This window comes from Cornus florida, unplaced genomic scaffold (assembly GCF_030987335.1).
Source record: "Cornus florida cultivar Cherokee Brave unplaced genomic scaffold, ASM3098733v1 CherokeeBrave_3.0.0_Hap2_Chr08, whole genome shotgun sequence".
Taxonomy (NCBI): Eukaryota; Viridiplantae; Streptophyta; class Magnoliopsida; order Cornales; family Cornaceae; genus Cornus; species Cornus florida.
In genome coordinates, this window is record NW_026775578.1 from 13,422,413 (window position 1) to 13,446,024 (window position 23,612).

The 23,612-nt window shown below is 32.6% G+C and overlaps 2 protein-coding genes across 2 annotated transcripts; both read right to left on the reverse strand.

Moving 5' to 3' along the window:
* Positions 1-1,115: 1,115 nt before the first annotated feature.
* LOC132268416 (zinc finger protein ZAT11-like) lies at positions 1,116-1,732 on the reverse strand. The gene has a single exon (XM_059769266.1). The coding sequence runs from the start codon at positions 1,683-1,685 to the stop codon at positions 1,218-1,220; it is 468 nt and encodes a 155-aa protein (XP_059625249.1). The 5' UTR covers positions 1,686-1,732; the 3' UTR covers positions 1,116-1,217.
* Positions 1,733-10,090: 8,358 nt separating this feature from the next.
* On the reverse strand, positions 10,091-10,811 carry LOC132268417 (zinc finger protein ZAT11-like). The gene has a single exon (XM_059769267.1). It carries the CDS (start codon positions 10,774-10,776, stop codon positions 10,306-10,308), a length of 471 nt encoding a protein of 156 aa, XP_059625250.1. The 5' UTR covers positions 10,777-10,811; the 3' UTR covers positions 10,091-10,305.
* Between the last annotated feature and the right edge of the window lie 12,801 nt (positions 10,812-23,612).

The following is a 23,612-nucleotide window of genomic DNA, read 5'->3' on the forward strand; positions in this document are numbered from 1 at the left end:
AGATATGCGCACGAGCACACACACATATATACATTTTTTTTGAGAGATAATTACATTTTAAAAAAGAAGATAAATGAGATATACTAAGAGAAAGGTTACATTAAACTCTCTTGTAACTTCCATCTTCTTATATAGGCGAGATATTCCATCTTCTTATATAGGCGGTTTGGGGCATAATTTTAGAATTATTTAACAGAATTGTAGAATAATTTAACATCTAAAACATCTAAGAGAATTTTAGAATAATTTAACATCTAAGAATAATTTAACATCTAGGAGAATTTTACAGAATTTTAGAATAGGATCTAGAATCCTCTGTAAAAAATAAAGAATTTTAGAATAGGATCTAGAATCCTCTGTAAAAAATAAATTTATTGAATCAACTAAACTAAAACACTTTACTGGAATTTTTTTTTTTTTTAGAATAAAAACTAAAATTTTATCATTAGATAAAACGGAAAAATTAATGTTATTAGAAAAAGAAAAAAAAAATTGCTACCAAAGCTCCAAAGTTTGAGTCTGGCAAACATATCCTCATTTTTTTTGGGTCATTATTTTATTTTTATTCTTTATTTGTAAAGAACAAAAATAATTAGTGTTAAATTTTATTTTGGGCCAAAATTTTATCTAAATATATATAAGTTCATCCAAGTTTTATTAGCTTATTGCTTACTTTATGAAAATTTTGACATAATAAGTAATAAAGGAAAGCAGCCTAAAATTTCTATATTTTGTCCGTAACACTGCAAAAATAATTAAATTAATATATCAATTTCTAAATGCAATCAGACCCAAACACTATAACAATGAAAATGAAAAATGGTGTGTATATATATAATTTATCAATTTCTATTGACGGTAAATAGTATAGAAGACTAGCTAGCCAATTTGATTTACTTAGTTTATTTTCATTTAAAACATGTCTAGTTTTATTATTTTTCATTAATAATATATAATGGTATGCAAGTTTTTTAAAATATGAAAAGAAAAAACTTATTAATTAATTACTGTAGAATTAGATTCTAAAACTAAGATTAAAAGTGAATACATTAAAAGTGAATATATTACTCTGAGCAATTGAAAACAAAGAGAATACATCTGCCATATAAATAATAAATACATAAAACAATGAAGGTATTTGATTATAATTACAACCAATAAAGTCCAACTACAAGCTAGTGCATGGTAAAAAGGTGATGTGTTCAAAAACATAATCATCAAACAGTGAGCATCTTCCCAAACTTGAACTTCATATGGTTCTCATACGGAGTCAAATTCAAATCCAAGGACAAAACTCTCTTGCTACTGGACTTCTTCATATCCAGCACCACCTCCTCCTCCGTGGAATGGTTGCTCACAGGCCGGTGTCTCCTCATATGACCGCCTAGCGCCTGTCCGATGGGGAACTCTTGGCCGCATATCGAGCACTCGTGTGTCTTCGGCTTCGCAGGAGATCCCGGAAACTGGTCAATAACAAGTTCTCCAGCCATCATTTTTGGCCTCTTGTGGCTCGCCCGGTGGCCACCGAGGGCCTGAAAAGATGAAAACTGCCGGTTACAAGTCTTGCACTCGAAGACACGGCCGGACGTCGACGCTGTCTCTCCTACACGGGAGAGCAGCATCAAACAGTTGGCCATGGCTAGTGCCTCGACCTCTACATCTTCTCTGCTTCTCTTCATTGTCATGGTCGTCAAAGTATGTTGTACTACAAAGACTAGTGGACTATGTTTGAGATTGAGTTTGGGGTATGGCTATATATAGCACAATTTGGATGGTAGTGAAATGACAGTTATGACCTCTTTTTTCTTGGGGATTAAGAAAATGAGAATAAGCTTGATGTGTACGATTGATACACGTTAGTGGAGTAAGTGAGTTGTATGGCGGTCGGGTCTTTATATTCCACTATAAGATTAGTGCTGACCGCGTAAAACAGAGTGTGCTCTGAACGTGTTTGCTCTGAACGTGTTTTTTTTTCTTCCCTTTCTTTTGGGGTTATCTTTTTACGGTTTTACCACACTAGGGGTGTCAAAGTTCACTTGCATCCATGGCGCGTGAATGTTAGTACAAACAAAAAAAATTCCACCTTAAACCCAAAATTTGTAGCAGTAGAAAATCTAGATCACTAAAACATATGACTCCAAGGAGAAATTATTACACCATTTTCAGACCATTGATTCACTCTAATCATCACTTAACACCGAAATAAAAAGTTCAAATATTGTCTTTATTTGATCCTTTCAAAACCTTATATTTTCATAATAATATTAAGGAATTAATTGTGACTTAGATTTAAACAATACTAAATATTATTACAAAGCATTTCTTATACAACTATTAGTGTTTATATCAATTTAATTATTATTTTTTCGACGATGATGAAGCTGAACCTTTTAGAATATTTTGTAATTTTGACAAGGGCAGAAAATATCCCTGTACTTTGTTTACCATGCATATCGTATCTTTTGAGTGCAAAAAACACCCATAATATATCAAATTTGTGCAAATAGGTTTTACCGACATATTTAAAGTAGAGTTAGATTGAAATGTCCTTACTTTTAAATTTTATAAAAAATTAAAAAAAAAATTTATTTTGTAAAATGACAAGGACTTTGTGCAACCAACCCCCATGGGTGTAATATGCTACTAATCTCACAGTAGAAGGGGTGTTATGTGCACATGAAATACAATATATATATATATAGTTGGAATTATTGAATTCTTTATAATGTTACCTTTGGAATTATTGAATTGTGATTCTTTACCAAAATTATTGCACATGAAATGCAATAATAAATAAATTATTTTTTATTTATATATACCTTCAATATATATATATATATATATATATATGTATGTATGTATGTATTTATTTTTGCATGATTTTTGTATTTAAGCTTGGATTCTTTATATTGAACTAAAAAAGAATTTCAAATGAGATTGAATTTAAAAATATATATAATAGAAATTTTTAGACAATTTCATACCCGGAATAAATAAATAATTAATTATTGTATTTTATGTGGAATAATTTGGTAAAGAATCACAATTCAATAATTCCAAATCTAACAATTATAGAATTCAATAATTCCCAAAAAAAAAAAAAAAAAAAAAAAATTACATTTTATGTGCACATAACACACATCTACTATGATATTAATAACATATATACCCCTTGGACATTATTGGAAGAATAAAAAGACAAAATGAATATTATAACGCTAATTTGTATCAGATTTTTTATTGAAAGATATTTCTGCACAATGTGAAAAGAATAGAAGTATTTTTACACACTTTTTTAAATAGAAGATAAAAATGCTACGTGAAGTATTACATTAAGAGTGTTTTCTGCACTTGTCCTTTCAGTATATATATATATATATATATATATATATATATATATTATAAATAAGAGTTTTTAAATCTCAAGTTTGGTGCAATATAGAAGTGAACTTAACAAGTGATGCATCTGCGATCACGCGCTCTCAGGGGCACGTGGACAAGTAAGTTGTTGGTGTTTGAGTATGAAAAGAAGTAAATTGTAGATAGAGCCAGAGATGTGGAGAATTAGGAAAGATGATAGAATGTTCCACCCTCCTTCTACTAGAACATTGAACACACGTCAGATGAGACGTGGACCAAAGTCCGAAAGTTATAGAATACCCCATAGGTACCACCTCCACAAATACCCCAAGCCAATCAGAGTAAGACAACTAGGACAGGGTGACAACAGATGGTGGAAACTACTATAGATAATTTTCAAAAAAAAAAAAAAACTACTATAGATAAGAAATAATTACACACACACACACATATAGTTAGCTAAGTATGCATGTAAGGATATGAATGTTGGTACGCTATAGCTAGAAAGTACGTAGGTTGGTCATCGTGGAAGCTTGGTAGGGTGATCATGTAGTACAAGTTAAGGAATGGTCAATAATATTGGTCTCTAGAATCTTCCTAGTAGAAAATTATGAAAGTGGATAAATTTTTGTGTATATTTGGTGAATTTTGGAATCTGGTTGGATGCTAAAATTCACACTGAAAAAATTAGGCAACAAAATGGTCAGCTCCAGATTCCTCACAGTGCAACATTATGGATTTGGAGAAAAAAAAAAAAAAATGCAATGATATACACATGAACAAAGAAATAATCCCAGTACTAATGCATGTTTTTTTGTACCCAACTGCCGGCTTAACGTTGGCAGAGCAGAGAGAGAAATTCTTACCCCAAATCATTAAATTCAACAAAAAGAAAAAAAAGAAAAAAAAAAAGGAAATAATCCTAGTCTAAACTCCTGTAGATTTGTGGCCCATGGGCATGTATCTAATATATATATATATATTATAATTTTAAAAAGTTTCATGCCAATTTAATAAATAAAGAGAGAGCAATGATAGATAGTAAAAGAAATAAAAATGATACTCTCTCACTATATCGTGTGGGCATTTAAGGGTGGTGATTAACGTCACTTTTTTAACATATTCTTGTTATCAAATATCACTTTATATATTTTACTTTATACGTTATACGTCAAGTCAGCAAATAAAGAAATAAATTTACTCAACTACATTTTGTTTTACTATATATACAAATACCACTCTATATGTTATACTTTATATAATATATTTCATAGAGTATATCATTATACCATTCAACTTTAACTTTTGAATGAAATATATTAAAATATATATATATTTTTTACTTTTTCTTCTTTACATCAGGAAAGAAATAGTTCTAACTTTGGTAAGTGTTCTTTATTATTTTGTTTTTCCGTATCATTTGTTCTTCTTCAGTTCCAAATCTTATCAAAAGTTGAAAAATTATTCGTATGAAATAAAAAGATTCACAAATTTACCTTTTGATGGAAATAAGAATTTCTTTTTTAATTGTTCTTCTTATCTGCATGTTTTCAACTTTACAACGTTACAAAGAACTTCAGGACATTATAGCTATCCTGGGTTCGACGAATTATCCGAAGAGGATCATTTAACCGTAGCAAGAGCACGGAAAATTGATTGAGCGTAGTTCTTTTTATTTTGCATCTGGGTTTTTTTTTCATTTTTTTAGAATTTTCGTTCTTTCTTTTAGGAATGTTCAAATTTCAATCAACTGGGCCCATGAAATGAAAGTCAAATTCATTAAATATATAGATATGTTGTATACGGAAGTTGTATGCATATATTAGAACCTTAGTGTGAAAATTTTTAATTATTAAATCAGAAATGATATGGTATATCTTTAACTACCATATTAGAAATGGTGAGGGTAATAAATATAGAGAGCAATGATATATAGTAAAAGTAATAAAGATGATATACATAATACTTAAGTTTTAGCAGTAAGAATGTACTATATCCTCAATTACTAAATCAAAAATGGTGGAGTATATCTTTAATTACCATAATAGAAATGGTGGGGGTATAAAATTATTCTTGTAACTTTTTCTGATTTTATAATTAAAAAGGGCCTATTCATTTGTTATTAGTTCACAGATTAAGGCGTAAGTATTATTTGATACAAATTATGAGATTAGCTGATTTTTGTGAGTTAAAACTAACCAAACTCACAAATATTGAACCCTAAACTCAACTCAACTCAATTCAACTCATTAAAATATTTGTACCTAGTATTATTATTTTATCTTGTTATTACTTTGCTTATAATTTCTAAAAGTATTATGAATAAAAGTACATGCATGTAACAGTTAATTTTGATCCTATCTAGCAGCAGAGTCGCAGTCTTAGTGCATGTCCGGCATTTTTTAATAATCTATGTGGTCATAGCAACCCCATACAGATTCGCTTAGCTTTAGACCATCTCCAATGTAAAATGTTATTTTTGCATGTTAAATTTATATTTTGAAAAGAATTATAGTATCAAAATGTTATATTTTAGCAATTCTGCTCCAATAGCACATTTCATCCAAAATGCTATTTTTTGACACAACAACCATTATTTTTCAACTACCACTCCCAATTACAATTTTCAACAACCATTTTTATTTATTTATTTATTTTGTAAGTGTTTGTATTTTGTTTAACTTATTTGCCTTATTAAAAATAAATAAATAAAAACATTGACATATATATATATATATATATATATATATATATATATATATATATATATATATACACACACACAACAAATATATACACATAACACTGACATATATATACACACACACACACACACACAAACATAGCTGACACACACACACACACACACATATATATACAAGCCCAACACAAATTGGCAGCCCATGCGAGAGAGAAGAGAGAAGGAAGAGAGCAATAGCAGATTTGGCAATAGCTATATGTTGTATTATATTTGGCAATAGCTATATGTTGTATTATATTTGGCACAATATTTGACAAAGTTATATTTTGGCAGCCCATTTGACATGCCATGGGAGAACTCATTTTAAACTTACATGCTATATTTTGAAAATAGCAGCCCATTGGAGTTGTTCTTAGAGCAACTTCATTGCTCTTTCATTTTGGGCTCTCAAACTCATAATTTGAGATATGGGGTAAAAAGGGGCTCTCCAATGGCCTTTCATTTGGCCTCTCAAAATTTGAAAATCTCAAATTTTTTTCTTAAATGTAAGAGCTGCCAATTTTTTTGGCAAGTCTCTTTTAATGCCCTACGACACCGTTTCTTCCTATCTCCCTCACTCCCCAGTTATTTTTTCGGTCCCTCAATATTGCAATCTCTGTTGTCTCTCTTTCCTTCTCATCTACAACGATATCTGTTGTCATTCCGTGTTCATTGTACCAATATTCAGTTTTCACATAACAAATATATATATAGAGAGAGAGATAAAGAGTGAGAGTCTAAGCATCCAATTTACACAGAGAAAGACAAGAGGACAACCCACGATCTGCCTACGCGATATCTGCTGTTAACCACAAGTTTAAGCTATTTTTGAACTTCGGCAGCAGATTCAACAATCTGGCCTTGGGGCCGCGGAGAGACCTAGTGGCGGTGTTGTAGGCGCGTGCGGCGACGTAGGCGGAGTCGAAGGTGCCGAGCTTGACTCGGGTTTTCTTCCAGGGGTCTTTAATCTCGGCAGCAAATCGGCCCCACGGCTACTTTCGTACGTCGCCGTGGTTCGATCGTGGTTCTAAGTGGTCCGATCATGGCTCCCTCTGCCGTGGTCTTTGGGTGGTCCGATCGTGGCTCCCTCCGTTGCCGTGGTTTTGGGTTGTGGCATGACCTTTAGTGAATCTGTTTCTCTCTCATCTCTCTCATGCCAAATCTATATTTGTAATGGAAAAAGATAGTGGTTGAAAATGGAAGTTGGAAATAGTTGTTGAAAAAAAAAATGGTGGTTGTGTCAAAAAATAGTAAGGCACTATTAGAGTAGAATTGCTAAAATATATTATTTTAATAGTGTAATACCTCTCAAAATATAAATTTGTCATCCACAAATAGTTTTATGCATTGGAGATGATCTTAGGTGTCATTTTCAGATTTTTTTTTTGTTTTGAAAGGTGTCATTTTCAGACTTAACAAGTAACAACCCTTTCAAGTTTGAACACAACAATATATGTTTTCGTTGAAATTATAATACATTATATTATACCCTAACACATGTTCTGACCTTTTGTTGAACCTCAATTGTAAGTCAATTTTGAGAAAGTACTGATTAAGGTAGCCTTTTCTTCTTCCCCACTCTCAAACCTTACATAACGCAACTGCAACCGTCAGACCAAATACAAACACGTCAGCCCTGTTATCATGCTAATTAGAGAGTTGACACATTTTATATTCTTAATTATCACTTAATTAATTTGTTTGGCCAAGAGTATGAGCTTTTAATTAATTGATGGATGGAAAATTTGTTTACTAAGTATTACAAGTGAGACTTGTCTAACATCGAATTTAAATAAGAGTTAAAGTATGTATAAATGAATGAGTATATAATATTACTCAATAAATTAAGTTTTTAGATAAATATTAAACTACCATATATATATATATATATATAATATATATAATATATTTAAATGTGTTTACCACCAAGGGTGAAGCCGCCCGCAGGTCCATATATTTCATGTGCAGATGCTTCGATAGTCCAGTGGTTAGTGCCTATGATAAATTTTGGGAAGTCGGGGAGTACCCGACTTCGACTCTTTATACCTATTAATCTAACTTCTAACTCTTCTTGTTTTTGTAAAAATAATATATATATAGTCAAATTCAGTTCAGAGCTGCGCAAGCTTAAAACACAAGATTGACTACAGCTATTCAAGCTCTAGGAAAATTATACACTAGGATTCCAAATTTTTTTAGTTGGAAAGTATGGTTTTTAATTTGGTGGGAAAAGTTTTGTTTTTGAAATGAGATAAACTTCTAGATTCCCTTGGGCAGACAATGTGAATGTGCTTAGAAAAATTTAAGAAAGCCTCCAAAACGTTTCCATTTCTTTATATCACATATTTCCTGAACTTTTCTCGTGTACTTTTGTTCTAAAATATATATTGGTCAGGCCTTGGAGCGAGAGTAGTCAAGCCTTTCTCATAATTCAATAAGGATAAATTTTACTTACCTATTTTGAAGTTTGTCAATATTTTGCATAAATTCTTTCTTGATTTCATAATTTCACATATTTCTTATCAGTGACTATTGTCTAATTTGATAACAGTAGTGTATTATTTTATCGTTTTGTTCATAAAATATTCACTGTCATTTCAAGTATAAAAAAGACAAAATTAATATTTTATTCATTTTTTGCTGCTGATTTTATTAGTTTCCGTTAGGTAATTTAACTATATGAAAATTTGTTTCATAATTCACAATTGACACATGAGATTGAGAATGAGCCGCATACCTCTGGCACGAGGAAGAATATTTTATCCAAAATTATGTGGTCTATATAACATATACTATATTATTATTTATTTAAATATTATGTAAAATTGTAATGATTATATATATATATAATTATTATTATAAAATAACTATATATATATATATATATATATAATTTCTTATATTATATAGTTTAATATATTAAAATAAAACTATATATAAGATAAAAGAATTTGATTAGAAGTCGATGTTAGAATTTGATTTTATGTCCTTAAGACAGATTCATCTCGTTATGGTGCTAACGGACTTAGTGGTGTCTGTTTCTCAGGATATAACGACTTTTACTTCCTTTGGTAGTAGCACTGCAAACCAAAGGAATATGTGAACCGGCTCAGTGTAGTACTCTTTGACTCGAACTCACTGACCAAGGCTCGAACCCAAAGACTATGGCTCAAACCCACAGACAATTATAGAAGAAGAGAGAAAAATGAGAGAATTTAAAAGTAGGAGAAATATTCTGAATTGGAGTGCTTTGGAATGAACCAAGGGGGAGGTTTATATAGGCCTCATGGTGCCTTTTTAGATGGCTTGAACCATCGCCTGCATGGGTTGTAATGGTTCAGGTTAGGTGGTTAAAAAACTGAATGCATTGGTTCAGTTTAAAGATAATGGGTGCAACCTTTTATTGAAAAAACTAAAATCTGGTTTTTAATTTAAATTAAAAACCAGCCCATTAAGTAGGCCCAATTTCGCCCTCCTAAATAAAATTAAAATCCAACACACAAACTCATTTTTGTTTAATAAAAAATTAAACAGATTTCACAATTAAGCCCCGCCCCGCCCCAGCCCAAGCTCGGACCGGGTCTATTGAACCACCGGGCTTCATTTTCCTCTTGAAAATCCACTTATACGTGGAGAATGCTATTAGAGAGAAACAGAGAATGAGAAGAAAAAAATATGGTGTGTTAATTATGTGTTAGTGGGAGTTTGTATTTGTGTTAGTGAAATATATAAGAGTAAAGTCTACTAAATACTATATTTGTAGGATTAGTGGGAATAATTAGGCATTGAAATGTAATTGGTTACATACGTCAGCTCATGTATTATACTTATTTTATGTGAGTAGAAGAATAAAATGAAACAGTAGAAGTGAAAAAAATAATTTTCCTAATAGTCTTCCATATCCTCTTCTTTTCTTAAATATTGAATGTTGTGTGTTTAACCCACTTATTTTTAACAAAGTGGTATCATGGCAAAGCCAACAAAATGGTATACGATGAACAAAGAAAGTAGTATAATAACAAAAGCCAACATATATATATATATATATATATATATATATACAAACTTTATATATCTCCAAAAGAATCAATCGATTAAAACAACGAAGGTATTTGATCATAATTACATAAAATAAAATAAAATAAAAAACTACTGCAAGCTAGTACATGCTAAAAAGGCGATGTGATGTTAGTTCAGAAACGTAATCACCAAACAGTGAGCATCTTCCCAAACTTGAACTTCATATGGTTCTCATACGGAGTCAAATTCAAATCCAAGGACAAAACTCTCTTGCTACTGGACTTCTTCATATCCAGCACCACCTCCTCCTCCTTGGAATGGTTACTCACAGGCCGGTGTCTCCTCATATGACCGCCTAGCGCCTGTCCGTTGGGGAACTCTTGGCCGCATATCGAGCACTCGTGTATCTTCGGCTTCGCAGGAGATCCCGGAAACTGGTCAATAACAAGTTCTATGGCCATCATTTTTGGCCTTTTGTGGCTCGCCCGGTGGCCACCGAGGGCCTGAAACGATGAAAACTGCCGGTTACAAGTCTTGCACTCGAAGACACGGCCGGACGTCGACGCTGTCTCTCCTACACGGGAGAGCAGCATCAAACAGTTGGCCATGGCTAGTGCCTCGACCTCTACATCTTCTCTGCTTCTCTTCATTGTCATGGTCGTCAAAGTATGTTGTACTAAAAAGACAAGTGGACTCTGTTTGAGATTGAGTTTGGTGAATGGGGGTGTATATATAGCACAATTTGAATGACAGTGAAATGACAGTTATGCCCTCTTTTTTTATTGGGGATTAAGAAAACGAGAATAAGCTTGATGTGTACAATGTATATACGTTAGTGGAGTTAGTGACTTGTATGGCGGTCAGGCCTTTATATTCCACTATAAGATATTAGTGCTGACCGCGTAAGACATAGTGTGCTCCGAACGTATTTGACACATCTAGAACTTTACTCTCGTTTTTCTTTTTTCTTTTTTGGGGGTTATCTTTTGCCACACTAGAGGTGCCAAAGTTCACTTGCATCCATGGCGCGTGAATGTTAGTAATAACAAAAATATTCCAACCTAAGCCCAAAATTTGTAGCAGTAGAAAATCTAGATCACTCAAAACAAATGGCTTAATGGACGAGAAATTATTACATAATTTTGAATCCAATGATTTCAGGCTAATCATCACTTAAAACCAAAATGAAAAATTCAAATATTATCTTTATTTGATCATTCCAATACCATAAAATACTAAATGTGACTTAAATAATATTAAGGAATTAAATGTGACTTAGATTTAAACAATACTATTATCTGCACTTGCCCCAGCCCATATAATATAAAAGAGTTCTTAAATCTCAAGTTTAGTGCAATAATAGAAGTGAACTTAACAAGTGATGCATCTGAGGTCACGCGCTCTTGGGGGCACGTGGACAAGTAAGTAGTTGGTGTTTGAGTATGAAAAGAAGTAAAGATGATGGAATGTTCCACCCTCCTTCTACTGGAACATTAAGATATTGAACACACGTCAGATGAGACGTGGATCAAAAGTCACCCTGTTGAAGCAAAACTCTGAATATATCTGTGTGTATCTTACCGGTGAATCAACGCGGTTCAGCAAAATAAGGTAGGCGAGTGTTAGCTTCGTCTTTCACACTCTCTCAAGTGGCTTTTCTTGGGGCGCGAATCACATGCTGTTACTTTCCGGTGCTGTTTTTTTTTACCGTGAGCGGTAAGTGGTTTTAATTTGGCCACTTTTTACTTCACTTAACAGACACTAAGAGTATGTTTGACAATTACACCAAGTAACATTTCACCACTATTTATAAGTAATATCACCCAAGTCTAAAAGTAATATCACATAGTCTAAAAAGTAATATCATCACCATTTAAGTAGTGATGTTACCCTCTTACAAATAGTGATGTTATTTTTTAAATTATATGATATTACTTTTAGACTTCTGTGATGTTACTTATAAATGGTAATGAAATGTTACTTATAAATAGTGGTGTAATTGCTACTTAAATGATAGTGATGTTACTTATAAATGACGGTGAAATGTTACATATAAATGGTGGTGTTATTTGAAATTAAAAGTGGTGATGTTTTCTTTTACAAATAGTGATATTACTTTTTAGATTATGTGATGTTAGTTATAAATGGTGGTGAAATGTTGTGGTGTAATTGGCCAAACATGACCTTAGTGTCTGTTAGCTGAAGAATGATGTGGCCAAATATAGACCACTTAAAAATTACAGTAAGAAACCGCATAGAAATTGCACAGGTGATTCGCGCCCCTTTTCTTGACCCCATAGTTTTTTTTTGGGTAAGTCTTGACCCCAAAGTTTGGCCCCACATTCCCACTTATTGTGTGTACATTATATATGCGTATACAAGAAAGAAGTTTGTGTCACTTTTATGATCTTGCAAAAATTTGAAGATTTGTATCTAATTGTTTGAAAAGTGGATTAAATAATAATTATATTTACAGTAAAAAATTTGTGTTAAAATTTATAAGGTAAATTTAATGAATTGATAAATTAATTATTATATATATAATAATCAATTGTAAACCATCACCGACCGTTAGAGAAATTAATTAATTAATTAGTATGAGTTCAGCAATTTGGGCTGCCGTCAACAACTATTTGCTATGAAAGCATGTTCTCGTTATTAGTTTTTTATTCTGCCTTTCATGAGAAACTTAGTACTTGATTGTGAAAGGTATAAACTAATATAGTTTCTTGACTTTAGTTGACAAATAGATAGTAGATACTCCTATAGATAAGAAATAATTATATATATATATATATATATATTAATAAGTATGCATGTAAGGATATGAATGTTGGTATGCAATAGCTAGGAAAGTACGTAGGTTGGTCATCGTGGAAGATTGGTAGGGTGATCATGTAGTACAAGTTAATTTTAAGTAATGGTCAATAATATTGGTCTCTAGAATCTTCCCAATAGAAAATTTTGAAATTAGATAAATTTTTGTGTATATTTGGTGAATTTTGGAATCTGGTTGGATGCTAAAATTCACACTAAAAAAATTAGGCAACAAAATGGTCAGCTCCAGATTCCACACAGAGCAACAATTTGGATTTGGAGAAAAAAATTAAAAATGCAATGATAATACACATGAAAAAAAAAAAAAAAAAAATCCTAGGCTCAACTCATGTAGATTTGTGGGCCATGGGCATGTATCTCATATATATATTGTAATTTTAAAAAGTTTCATGCCAATTTAATAAATAAAGAGAGAGCAATGATATATGGTAAAAGTAATAAAAATGATACTACCGTGTGAGCATTTAATTGTGGTGATTAACGCTACCTCCCTCATATATTCTTGTCATCGAATACCACTTCATATGTTCTACTTTATACGTTATACTTTATATAATATATTATACAGAGTATATTTATTATACCATTTAACTTTACCTTTTGAATGAAATTAAAATACCTTTTTTACTTTTTCTTTTCTGCATCAGGAAAAAAAATCGTTCTAACTCTAATAAGTGTTCATTATTATTTTGTTCTTCCCTCTAACTGGTATATCATTTGTTCTTATTCGGCTCCAAATCAAAGAAAAAGATTAACAAATTTACCTTTTGATCGAAATAAGAATTTCATTTTTAATTGTTTTTCTGATTTGCATGTTTTCCTATAGTTCTTTTTCTATTTTGCATCTGGTTTTTTCTTTTTTAGAATTTTCGTTCTTTCTTTTAGGGATGTTCAAATTTCAATCAAGTTGGCTTATGAAGTGAAAGTCAAATTTGTTAAATAATAGATATGTTGTATACAGAAGTTATATGAATATATTAGAACCTTGGTAAATATGAATTTAACTCAACTGTCAAGTCTAGTTTTTTTACCCCGCTGGACCAATGCAGTGAGAGAGTAATTTGAGAGGATTTTTTTTCCAATAAATTCTCTGAAAATGTACTTTATCCTCATCGTTGATGTAGATCAATTACAAATTGACATGTCCTTCTTAATTACTAAATCAAGAATGGTATGGTATATCTTTAATTACCATATTAGAAATGGTGAGGGTATATAATTATTAATAAATATAGAGAGCAGTGATATATAGTAAAAGTAATAAAAATGAGGGCAAATTTCTCAAAACCCCCAAAACTATTAAAAAGTGATCATAAAACCCCACCCAGTTTTAAAAACCCCCAACAATATAGAAACGTTATCATATTACCCCAACTTTGGCCATTGGCTCCGTTAACCCCGCGCGTGGTTAACAAATGTTTTGACAAATTGACTTTTGTGACGAAAATACCCCTGCTGTCACATGTGCCAAAGAAGTGATGTGTATTTAAATATGTTATACCGAAAATACCCCCAAGCTTGTAATGGTAAAAACCCACAAAAGTAAATCACGTTTTACTCATCTTCTCTTCCTCCTCCATGCACGTTGCAGGAAGCCCTAGAAGTTGCCCGAGCCGCCGTGTTTCCGCCATTATAGGAACCAGTGGAAGTGATCTTGAAGCTTGAAGGTTAATTGTTACTTTAATTTAAGGTAATTTCGTACCCTAATTTAATCTAATAAGTAGCCCTACCCAAGCACAGTTGATACTAATTTATTTGAGGATTTCTGAAAATGTAATTGCTTTGAGGTTTAAAATCATACATTAGCCGTTATTTGTAATACCCCTAATTTCAAAAGGATAGTCCTGGTATTTAATTTATGTTTTAATTTTCAATTTATGTTTTAATTGATTTTTTTTTTAATTGTTTAATTGTTTTTGAATTATCTAACTTACTTGACTTATTTGTATTATTTGAATTAATTCTTTGGTTTACTTATTTTCTTTGATTTATTAAATTCTTAGATTTATTTAGCTTACATTAAGTGCTGCATTTTTTTTGTGACTGATTTTTTTTTACCTGTTTAATTGTTAATATTGCTTAAATTGTTTAATTTAATTTTGTTGATTTTTTTTAATTGATTTATTTGTAATTGGTTTAATTATTTTAAAGGCAACTTAACTGTTTTAAATTATTAGGGTTTTATTAATTTCATCGTGTTTTAGTCTGAGCTGACCTGTAGGTGGTTTAGGATTAAGGTTAGGGTTTCAACTTAAACTTATAAATACATATGTTTACATCTGCTAAGGGTTTTTGTAAACCCTATTCACTATAGTCACGTATATAGTGATACAGAGGGTTGTGAGGGCAGAGAAACAGAGAGTGAGTAATTTACAGAGAGGGCTTAGAAAGGCAGAGCAAGGAAAACTAAAACTCAGAGACGTGGACTCAGTGTTTCAACTTTGAACTTAAAGGCAAGTTCTGTTCTATTCTTTTCCGTTAATTCATGTTCTGTGCATGCTTAGGAAGACTCCAGGGATTAAACTAATACTTAAACAATCTATTATGCATGTTTAAATTAACAATTAACTTCGTTGAATGGAACGGTTATACCAAAATTCTTTAGGTTTCTGTTAGTTGGTTTCTCTTGTAACATGTTTATTTCTCTTGTTCAATTGAGATCAACGATTTATATGGTTGCCTAGTAATTAATCTAGGACTAAGTTTGAACTCTAGAACAGGTGCTTAGAACAATATTTAATTGCATCAAATTAATCTGAATTAAATCTGTCGCAGCTTGCTTAAAATTGGTTTACAAAGGTGTTGTGATTGTTGCTTTAAAATTTGTGTTCCTACACATGTTAGGATTGGATTTCAGTGGTTTAAACTTATTTAGGACTAATATTGAACCTAGAATAAGAATTAGAACACACCACAGAGGTTCTGTAATCACCGGAGTCGAAGAAGATGAAGCTGCAACGAGCAACAGGCTGCTAAAGGGGACGGAGCAGGCTCCAAAACACAAAGGAGCCGGCTCAAAGGCAAAGGAGCCGGCTCTATTAGAGTTTGGAGCCACCTCAATGTTGAAGGAGCCGGCTCTAACCTAAAAATGGAGCAGGCTCAATGTTTTAATTGAGCCTGCTCTTTCTTGAAATGCACTAAAATGAGTTTTAAGGGCTGTTTGGGCTGCACAGTGTTTTCTAAGGTTGTTTAAAAGCTACTGTGAGATGTAATTAAATGTTAGGGACTTAAATAAATATTGAAAACATTCAATACAATAATGTTTTAGGGAAAGAAGCAATGAACAACTCAAATAATGGCTATACGTTGCACTATTTTTCTAAGTTTATATAACTGGAACTTGGCAAAGTTTTTTTTTATATATAATCCAATTATATATAATCCTATATTTTTATAGTGTTATAAGTATGGTAAATTAATTATATTTAACTATACTTAATTTGGATTTAATTGATATTTAATTTGTTTAATTTGTATTAATTTGTCGGTTGTTTTGGAAGATTTAAACGCTATGATTTATTTTAACAGTTTAAATAATTGGAGCATGATATTTAGGTTTTTTAATGAATACCTAATATTGATATATGTATGAATTTATACAAATGCATATTCTGGAGTACGGTTGTTGATTATATAGTGTTGTTTTAATAACCATGCTATATGAAGGATTGGTATGTACCGGTATGGGACAGTGACATACTAGGTATGGATTGGTCAAACACTAAATCCTACTTAATTTGGATTAAGGTATGGATTAACCCTATGAGTTAAGTCCATCACCTACTCGTGTCATGTCAACAAAATAGTTGAATGACTTAATATGGTTTCAGGACGGATGGATATACATATACCAAATCACTACACAGATGGATGATATTTTGTACTAGTAGGGGTATGGACTTTATATATTCATTTTATGTGCCATGGTATGAGCTTGAGTCTTAGGACCATGGTTAGGGTGCGTATATCGCCTAAGATGGATAGCTGGACAGAGGTATTATTCCCTGGTAGGTCTAGATGCACATGACCACAGTATGTGCGATTTGCATGGTATCTCTATTCAGGCTAAGACAAACCTTTTTGGACTAATGAGCGTCCTATAGTGTGTACTATATACATATATGGACTACTCTAGATATTGTTGAGTCTTCCTGGGATGTATCTGGGTATCGGATTACTGTTTGGATTGTAGTAGATCAGGACTTGTGTGATACCCCTCGATTCTAGAGCCACGGGTGATCAAGACCGGGCACAGATCCAAGGGATACCAGTCAATTAATATATAAACAAGCAGGAATAAAACTGAATTAAGAATAAAATAATTATACGCTGAAAAGAATTCTAATTGTAAAACCTCCAAAATAAAAGTTTTAATATAAATAAACTTTCCAATCCGTACAACTCGGGAATCCATCTAGTGGACCCCTAATATTTCCAACTGGTAAAACATTTACAGAATTAAAATCCAAAACCAAAATAAGAAAGAAAATCCTATGTAGTCGGAAGAGTGAGTGACTGTATCTGCATCACCACGATCAAACCCTAAGCCTGGTACTTACGAACACCTGAAAAATAAAGGTGGGTCAGGCCCACATGCAAGTTCCATCCTACTACAATCCGTACATAAACCCGATACGCAGATACATCCTAGATAGCTCGGCAATATCTATAATAGTTCATAGATATATAAATACACACTATAGGATGCTCACTAGCCTATAACATAGTTCAGCCTGGGTAGAAGGTGACATATAAAACACGCTTTTCAGCGGCCAAGTACCTAGACCTACCAGGGAACATTAGCTATATCCAGCTACTCAACCTTTGCAATATACGCGCCCTAACTGTGATCAGGAGACTCAAGCTCGTATCACGGTACCATAAATATATATATAAATTCTTTCCTAATGCAGAAAAATAAAACAAACATCCATTATGTCGTTCAACTGTTTTAGTTGACAGGACATGCATCAATGTAGGATTTAACTATTTTAGTTAATCCATTCCGTATGTATGAAAGGGGTAGGACTTAATTTTTTGATCTAATCCATCCCTGATATGTCACCGTCCCATACCGGTGCATATAATGCATATGATCCACACATGATGCACACTCAAAATGAACATCAAGTATATCCAGAACCAACATAATAGAAATCAGATATAGACTAGCTCCTATCATGCATCCAGTATATGATTATATTCATAGAACCTCCTTTTAAATTGTTAAAATAAGAACAAACAATTTAAACCATCCATTTTCATGTAATTGACAGAACAGAAATTAAGACAGTTCAACAATTATCCTTCATAACATAATATAATGAATATCAGAATTTTAAACTGCACATTATACTAGAATTCCAAAACAACACATCCATACTAGTTCGTTTAAAATGTTAAAATGATGACTAGCATTTAAATCCTCCCATATCCTTTACGGCATGCAAATTTATAATTAAATCTCATGGCATCTATGCAATTCCCCATTATAAAATCTGTGTCGGATATAATGACACTCCAAAGTTTAAGTACATCATAAAAAGTATTTTATATGAGTTCCATTTAATTTGCTAACACAAAACTAGCAGCTAATCTTCCACTACTCCCGACAATATGCAGCTTATTAGATAAGAGTACATGACGTCATAACCAACATTCCTGGAACTGAACTATGCTAAATATATCATTGATATAAATTCTAACAATAATTACAATGACAGTCCAAATTAAGGTGTCAAAACAACTTAGCAAAACAAGCATTCCTCCTTCCTTGACAGTAGGCCTATTATAAGCTTATATTTTATGACATGCATTTAGGTTTAGCACCTTAGCATAAACCAACTATTTGAAGGCTTTAACAAGTTAATTTTAATCATTTAAAAACCCCCATCACTTTCCAATAATTACCTTTAAGCCCCTGAACTTCAGAAAAATTGCAGAAAACCCCCGTAAGGGTTTTTTTTTCCCATGGGAGCCGGCTCTCTCTTCATGGGAGCCGGCTCCCACTATTTAGGAGCCGGCTCTCTCCCCTAAGAGCCCCTCTCTGCTTCACTACTTCGTCTTTGCTTCCGGCAGAAGTTCCAACTGTCTGTCCTAAGTTTCTTAAGGATTTTAAGAGTTCAATTTAAGCCCTAATACTCCTAGAAACTCCTTTGATTTCCCTAAGAATAGTTTGGCAAAAATCTAATTTGAAGACAAAAAACAGTTTATGCAAACAACCAATTCAGTTCTTCTTCGCTTCCGGCAAAGTCCAGTGTCATATCCCAAACTTTTGTAGCATTCTTTGGATTCTATTTAAGTTCTTATAGTCCTAGAACCTCTCATACTCCAGTGTAAATCAAACGACAGAAATTAAACTCACAACAGAATAGTTTAAGCAACAACGGGTTTAAACTTTAAAAACACAAAATAAATTTCAGAAATCATCTAGCAATGCATAAAATCCGTTTTTAATAGTTTAATTAAGTTCCTGGAGTCTATATAAGATGCACAGAACGCAAGTTTATGGGGAAAAAGATAGTCTGAAACTTGCCTCACGATTCCGGTTTGAAACCTTCATAGACGTCTCTAAGTTTCAGAATGTTTTCCAAGACCTTCCTTCCTCTACTCACTGCTCTAGTTCTATCTTTCCATCAACCTCTTCCTTCATCCTAGACATGAGCTTAAAACCATAGCCAAAGCCCTTTCCCAGTGCCCTTCACGTTTTTCCCTCACCTCTCTGTTTCTCTGTTTTCTAATACGCGAATAAGGTGTCTCACAAGAACCCTTGCTGACATATAATGTTATATATATATATACCTATGAACAACCCTAATCCTAAGTCCATCCCAACTACAAGTCGGCTATCCTATCTACATCAATTAAAACCCTAAACCTAAAATATACACAAACACAGTATTAAACCAAAGACGTCCACTACAATAAAAATAAAAAAAAATTAAATAATAACATTTAAAACAAATAAACAAAAGGGAAGCAAATAAATAAATAAATAAATCAAATACATCATTCAAAACACATAAACAATTTCCAATAAACACTATTAAATAAACATAATTAAACAATTAACAAAACAAAACAACTAGGTCATATAATTAAATAAATTAATCAACGAAAAACAAAAATTAAATCCCCATTTTATCCTTTTTGAAAACTAGGGGTATTATTCAAAATTAAATCCCCATTTTATCCTTTTGAAAACTAGGGATATTACATTCTCCCCCCCTAACAAAAGGAATTCCGTCCTCGGAATTCACGAAACTCTGAATTAATAACTTTGCAAAATTCATTTCCGTTTTCGTGTGGCACAGCCCTTTATATGAAATCTTCCTATTCCCCAAATAGTCAACCATTTCGTAGATAACCACGCATGTCTAGGTTCCTTAGATTGGCTAAAGTTATGTGTACTTACCAAATCCTACGACCACATACCCAAAATCCTAGCATAATTAACGTTATTCCTCCAAAACAGTAGTTGGTTGGTCACATGCTTGTATCCCCAACTAAATCATAATCCCGATCCTGACTAAATTAACCAAAATGAAATACATACAGCACACACGCTAAAACACAATAAAAAGTAATAGAATCTTACATAAAGCACCGTTCCTCCTAGCAAAGAAATCTCCTTTAGAAATTAACTTTACTTGATTTGTTCATAATCTCTTTTTCAATTCCAGAGGTAATAATCCAACCTTGACACATAAGCTCCAATCATAGCTCATAACATATCCATTTGCTTCAGCAAATTCCAAAGGCTTAATCTTCATCCTCCTTATATACGAAATGCAAACCATCTAATGTAGCTTTAAGAAACAACTTAAACTGTCACAACCTAATTCCCACACTTCCCGGAACGTGATATAAAATCATTGCCTCGTTCTAAGAAGAACTCCATCCGATTCCTGAACCCCTGAAGAGTTCCTTTATCTACCTCCTTTAAAGGTAACCCAAAAGGTTAACTATCCACACCAACCCTATAAGTATCGTTCACTATTTTATTAGCGAACAACATCACCCTCGCGCGATCCTTTATTGACAAGATTCAATACCCTCTTTCTGGGGTATGCTACAATTTTCTCCACTAGAATCCTCTTGGGACTCCTATTCCCCGTTTGTCTCCTTTATGAGAACAACTGCAATCGTGTTGGTCCCTTCATGCGGTGACCTCAAACACACTCCTAAATTCTTCCTTGGCCTATACCTCTAAAAGTAATGCCAACCGGAACTAAACCTTTGATCCCGAGTTCTGCTTCTGATAAAGAACTTGATAACGTACTCCTTTACTCCTTTGGGTCTGAATCGCTGTTGCCGCGGACCCCTTCCTCCGCTTAGTGTCAACCATTCTATAATTATGGAATATAATTGACATCAGCTGCTCCTCCTAACGAATCGTAAAAGAGTACAACGAATCCTAATATAGCTCTAAGTTTTAAAAGACACAATGCGGAAGACTTCTAACGAAAGACACTCCTAAGGACACTAGAACTTGGAGTGCTCTGATACCAACTGTGATACCCCTCGATTCTAGAGCCACGGATGATCAAGACCGGGCACAGATCCAAGGGATACCAGTCAATTAATATATAAACAAGTAGGAATAAAACTGAATTAAGAATAAAATAATTATACGTTGAAAAGAATTCTAATTGTAAAACCTCCAAAATAAAAGTTTTAATATAAATAAACTTTCCAATCCGTACAACTCGGGAATCCATCTAGTGGACCCCTAATATTTCCAACTGGTAAAACATTTACAGAATTAAAATCCAAAACCAAAATAAGAAAGAAAATCCTATGTAGTCGGAAGAGTGAGTGACTGTATCTGCATCACCACGATCAAACCTTAAGCCTGGTACTCACGAACACCTGAAAAATAAAGGTGGGTCAGGCCCACATGCAAGTTCCATCCTATTACAATCCGTACATAAACCGGATACGCAGATACATCCTAGATAGCTCGGCAATATCTACAATAGTTCATAGATATATAAATACACACTATAAGATGCTCACTAACCTATAACATAGTTCAGCCTGGGTAGAAGGTGACATATAAAACACGTTTTTCAGCGGCCAAGTACCTAGACCTACCAGGGAACATTAGCTATATCTAGCTACTCAACCTTTGCAATATACGCACCCTAACCGTGATCAGGAGATTCAAGCTCGTATCACGGTACCGTAAATATATATATAAATTATTTCCTAATGCAGAAAAATAAAACAAACATCTGTTATGTCGTTCAACTGTTTTAGTTGACAGGACATGCATCCATGTAGGATTTAACTATTTTAGTTAATCCATTCCATATGTATAAAAGGGGTAGGACTTAACTTTTTGATCTAATCCATCCCTGATATGTCACCGTCTCATACCGGTACATATAATGCATATGATCCACACATGATGCACACTCAAAATGAACATCAAGTATATCCAGAACTAACAGAATAGAAATCAGATATAGATAAGCTCCTATCATGCATCCAGTATATGATTATATTCATAGAACCTCCTTTTAAATTGTTAAAATAAGAATAAACAATTTAAACCATCCATTTCCATGTAATTGACAGAACAGAAATTAAGACAGTTCAACAATTATCTATCATAACATAATATAATGAATATCAGAATTTTAAACTGCACATTATACTAGAATTCCAAAACAACACATCCATACTAGTTCGTTTAAAATGTTAAAATGATGACTAGCATTTAAATCCTCCCATATCCTTTACGGCATGCAAATTTATAATTAAATCTCATGACATCTATGCAAAATGTAATACCCCTAGTTTTCAAAAGGACAAAATGGAAATTTAATTTTGCATTTTGGTTTTTATTTCATTTTTATTTGATTATATGACCTAGTTGTTTGGATTGATTTATTGATTAGTTGATTTATGTGCATTTCAAATATGATTTATCTGGCTATGTGTTTAAGGGTTTTTATTTGCTTAATTGATAATTGTGTTTATTTAAATTCATTGTAATTGTTTTTAATTTAATTATTGGTTAATTTAAAGCATTTAGTTATTTATTGACTTGAAATTTGGTATGTGTTTTGAGTGATTTATTTTATATTTATTTATTTGTTTTCCTGTATTTGTTTTAAGTATAATTAATTAGTTGGTTATTTAATACAGATATAGTTATTATGAACGTGATTGTTTTGGGCACTTGTTTAATACTAGGTTTGGGTGATATTTAAGTTAGGGTTTAATTTGTAGATATATAAGTGGTAGCCGACATAATGAGTGGTGGAATTAGGATTAGGGTTTGATAGAGCCTATATATATAGAACAATTTATGTCTGCAAGGGTTTTGAGAAAACCCTATTCACGTTGTATCTGGAGAGGGGAAAACAGAGTTTCTGGAATTTTTTTTGAGAATAAACAGATGGGGGGATTTGAGAGATGAAGTAAGGGAATTGCTCGTGGTGAGCCAAGAAGTAATAGAGGTAAAAGGCAATGACCAGAGGAGGAAGGGAAGGTCTTGAATTTGCCAGAATTTGCAGACGGAGGTTGAAAGGTTTCAAACCGAAACATAAAGGCAAGTTTCATTCTCTCCTTCCTGTAAACTTGTGTTATGTGCATTCTATATAGTCTCCAGGGTTAATTCAACTTTAAAACTGATGGTTGATGC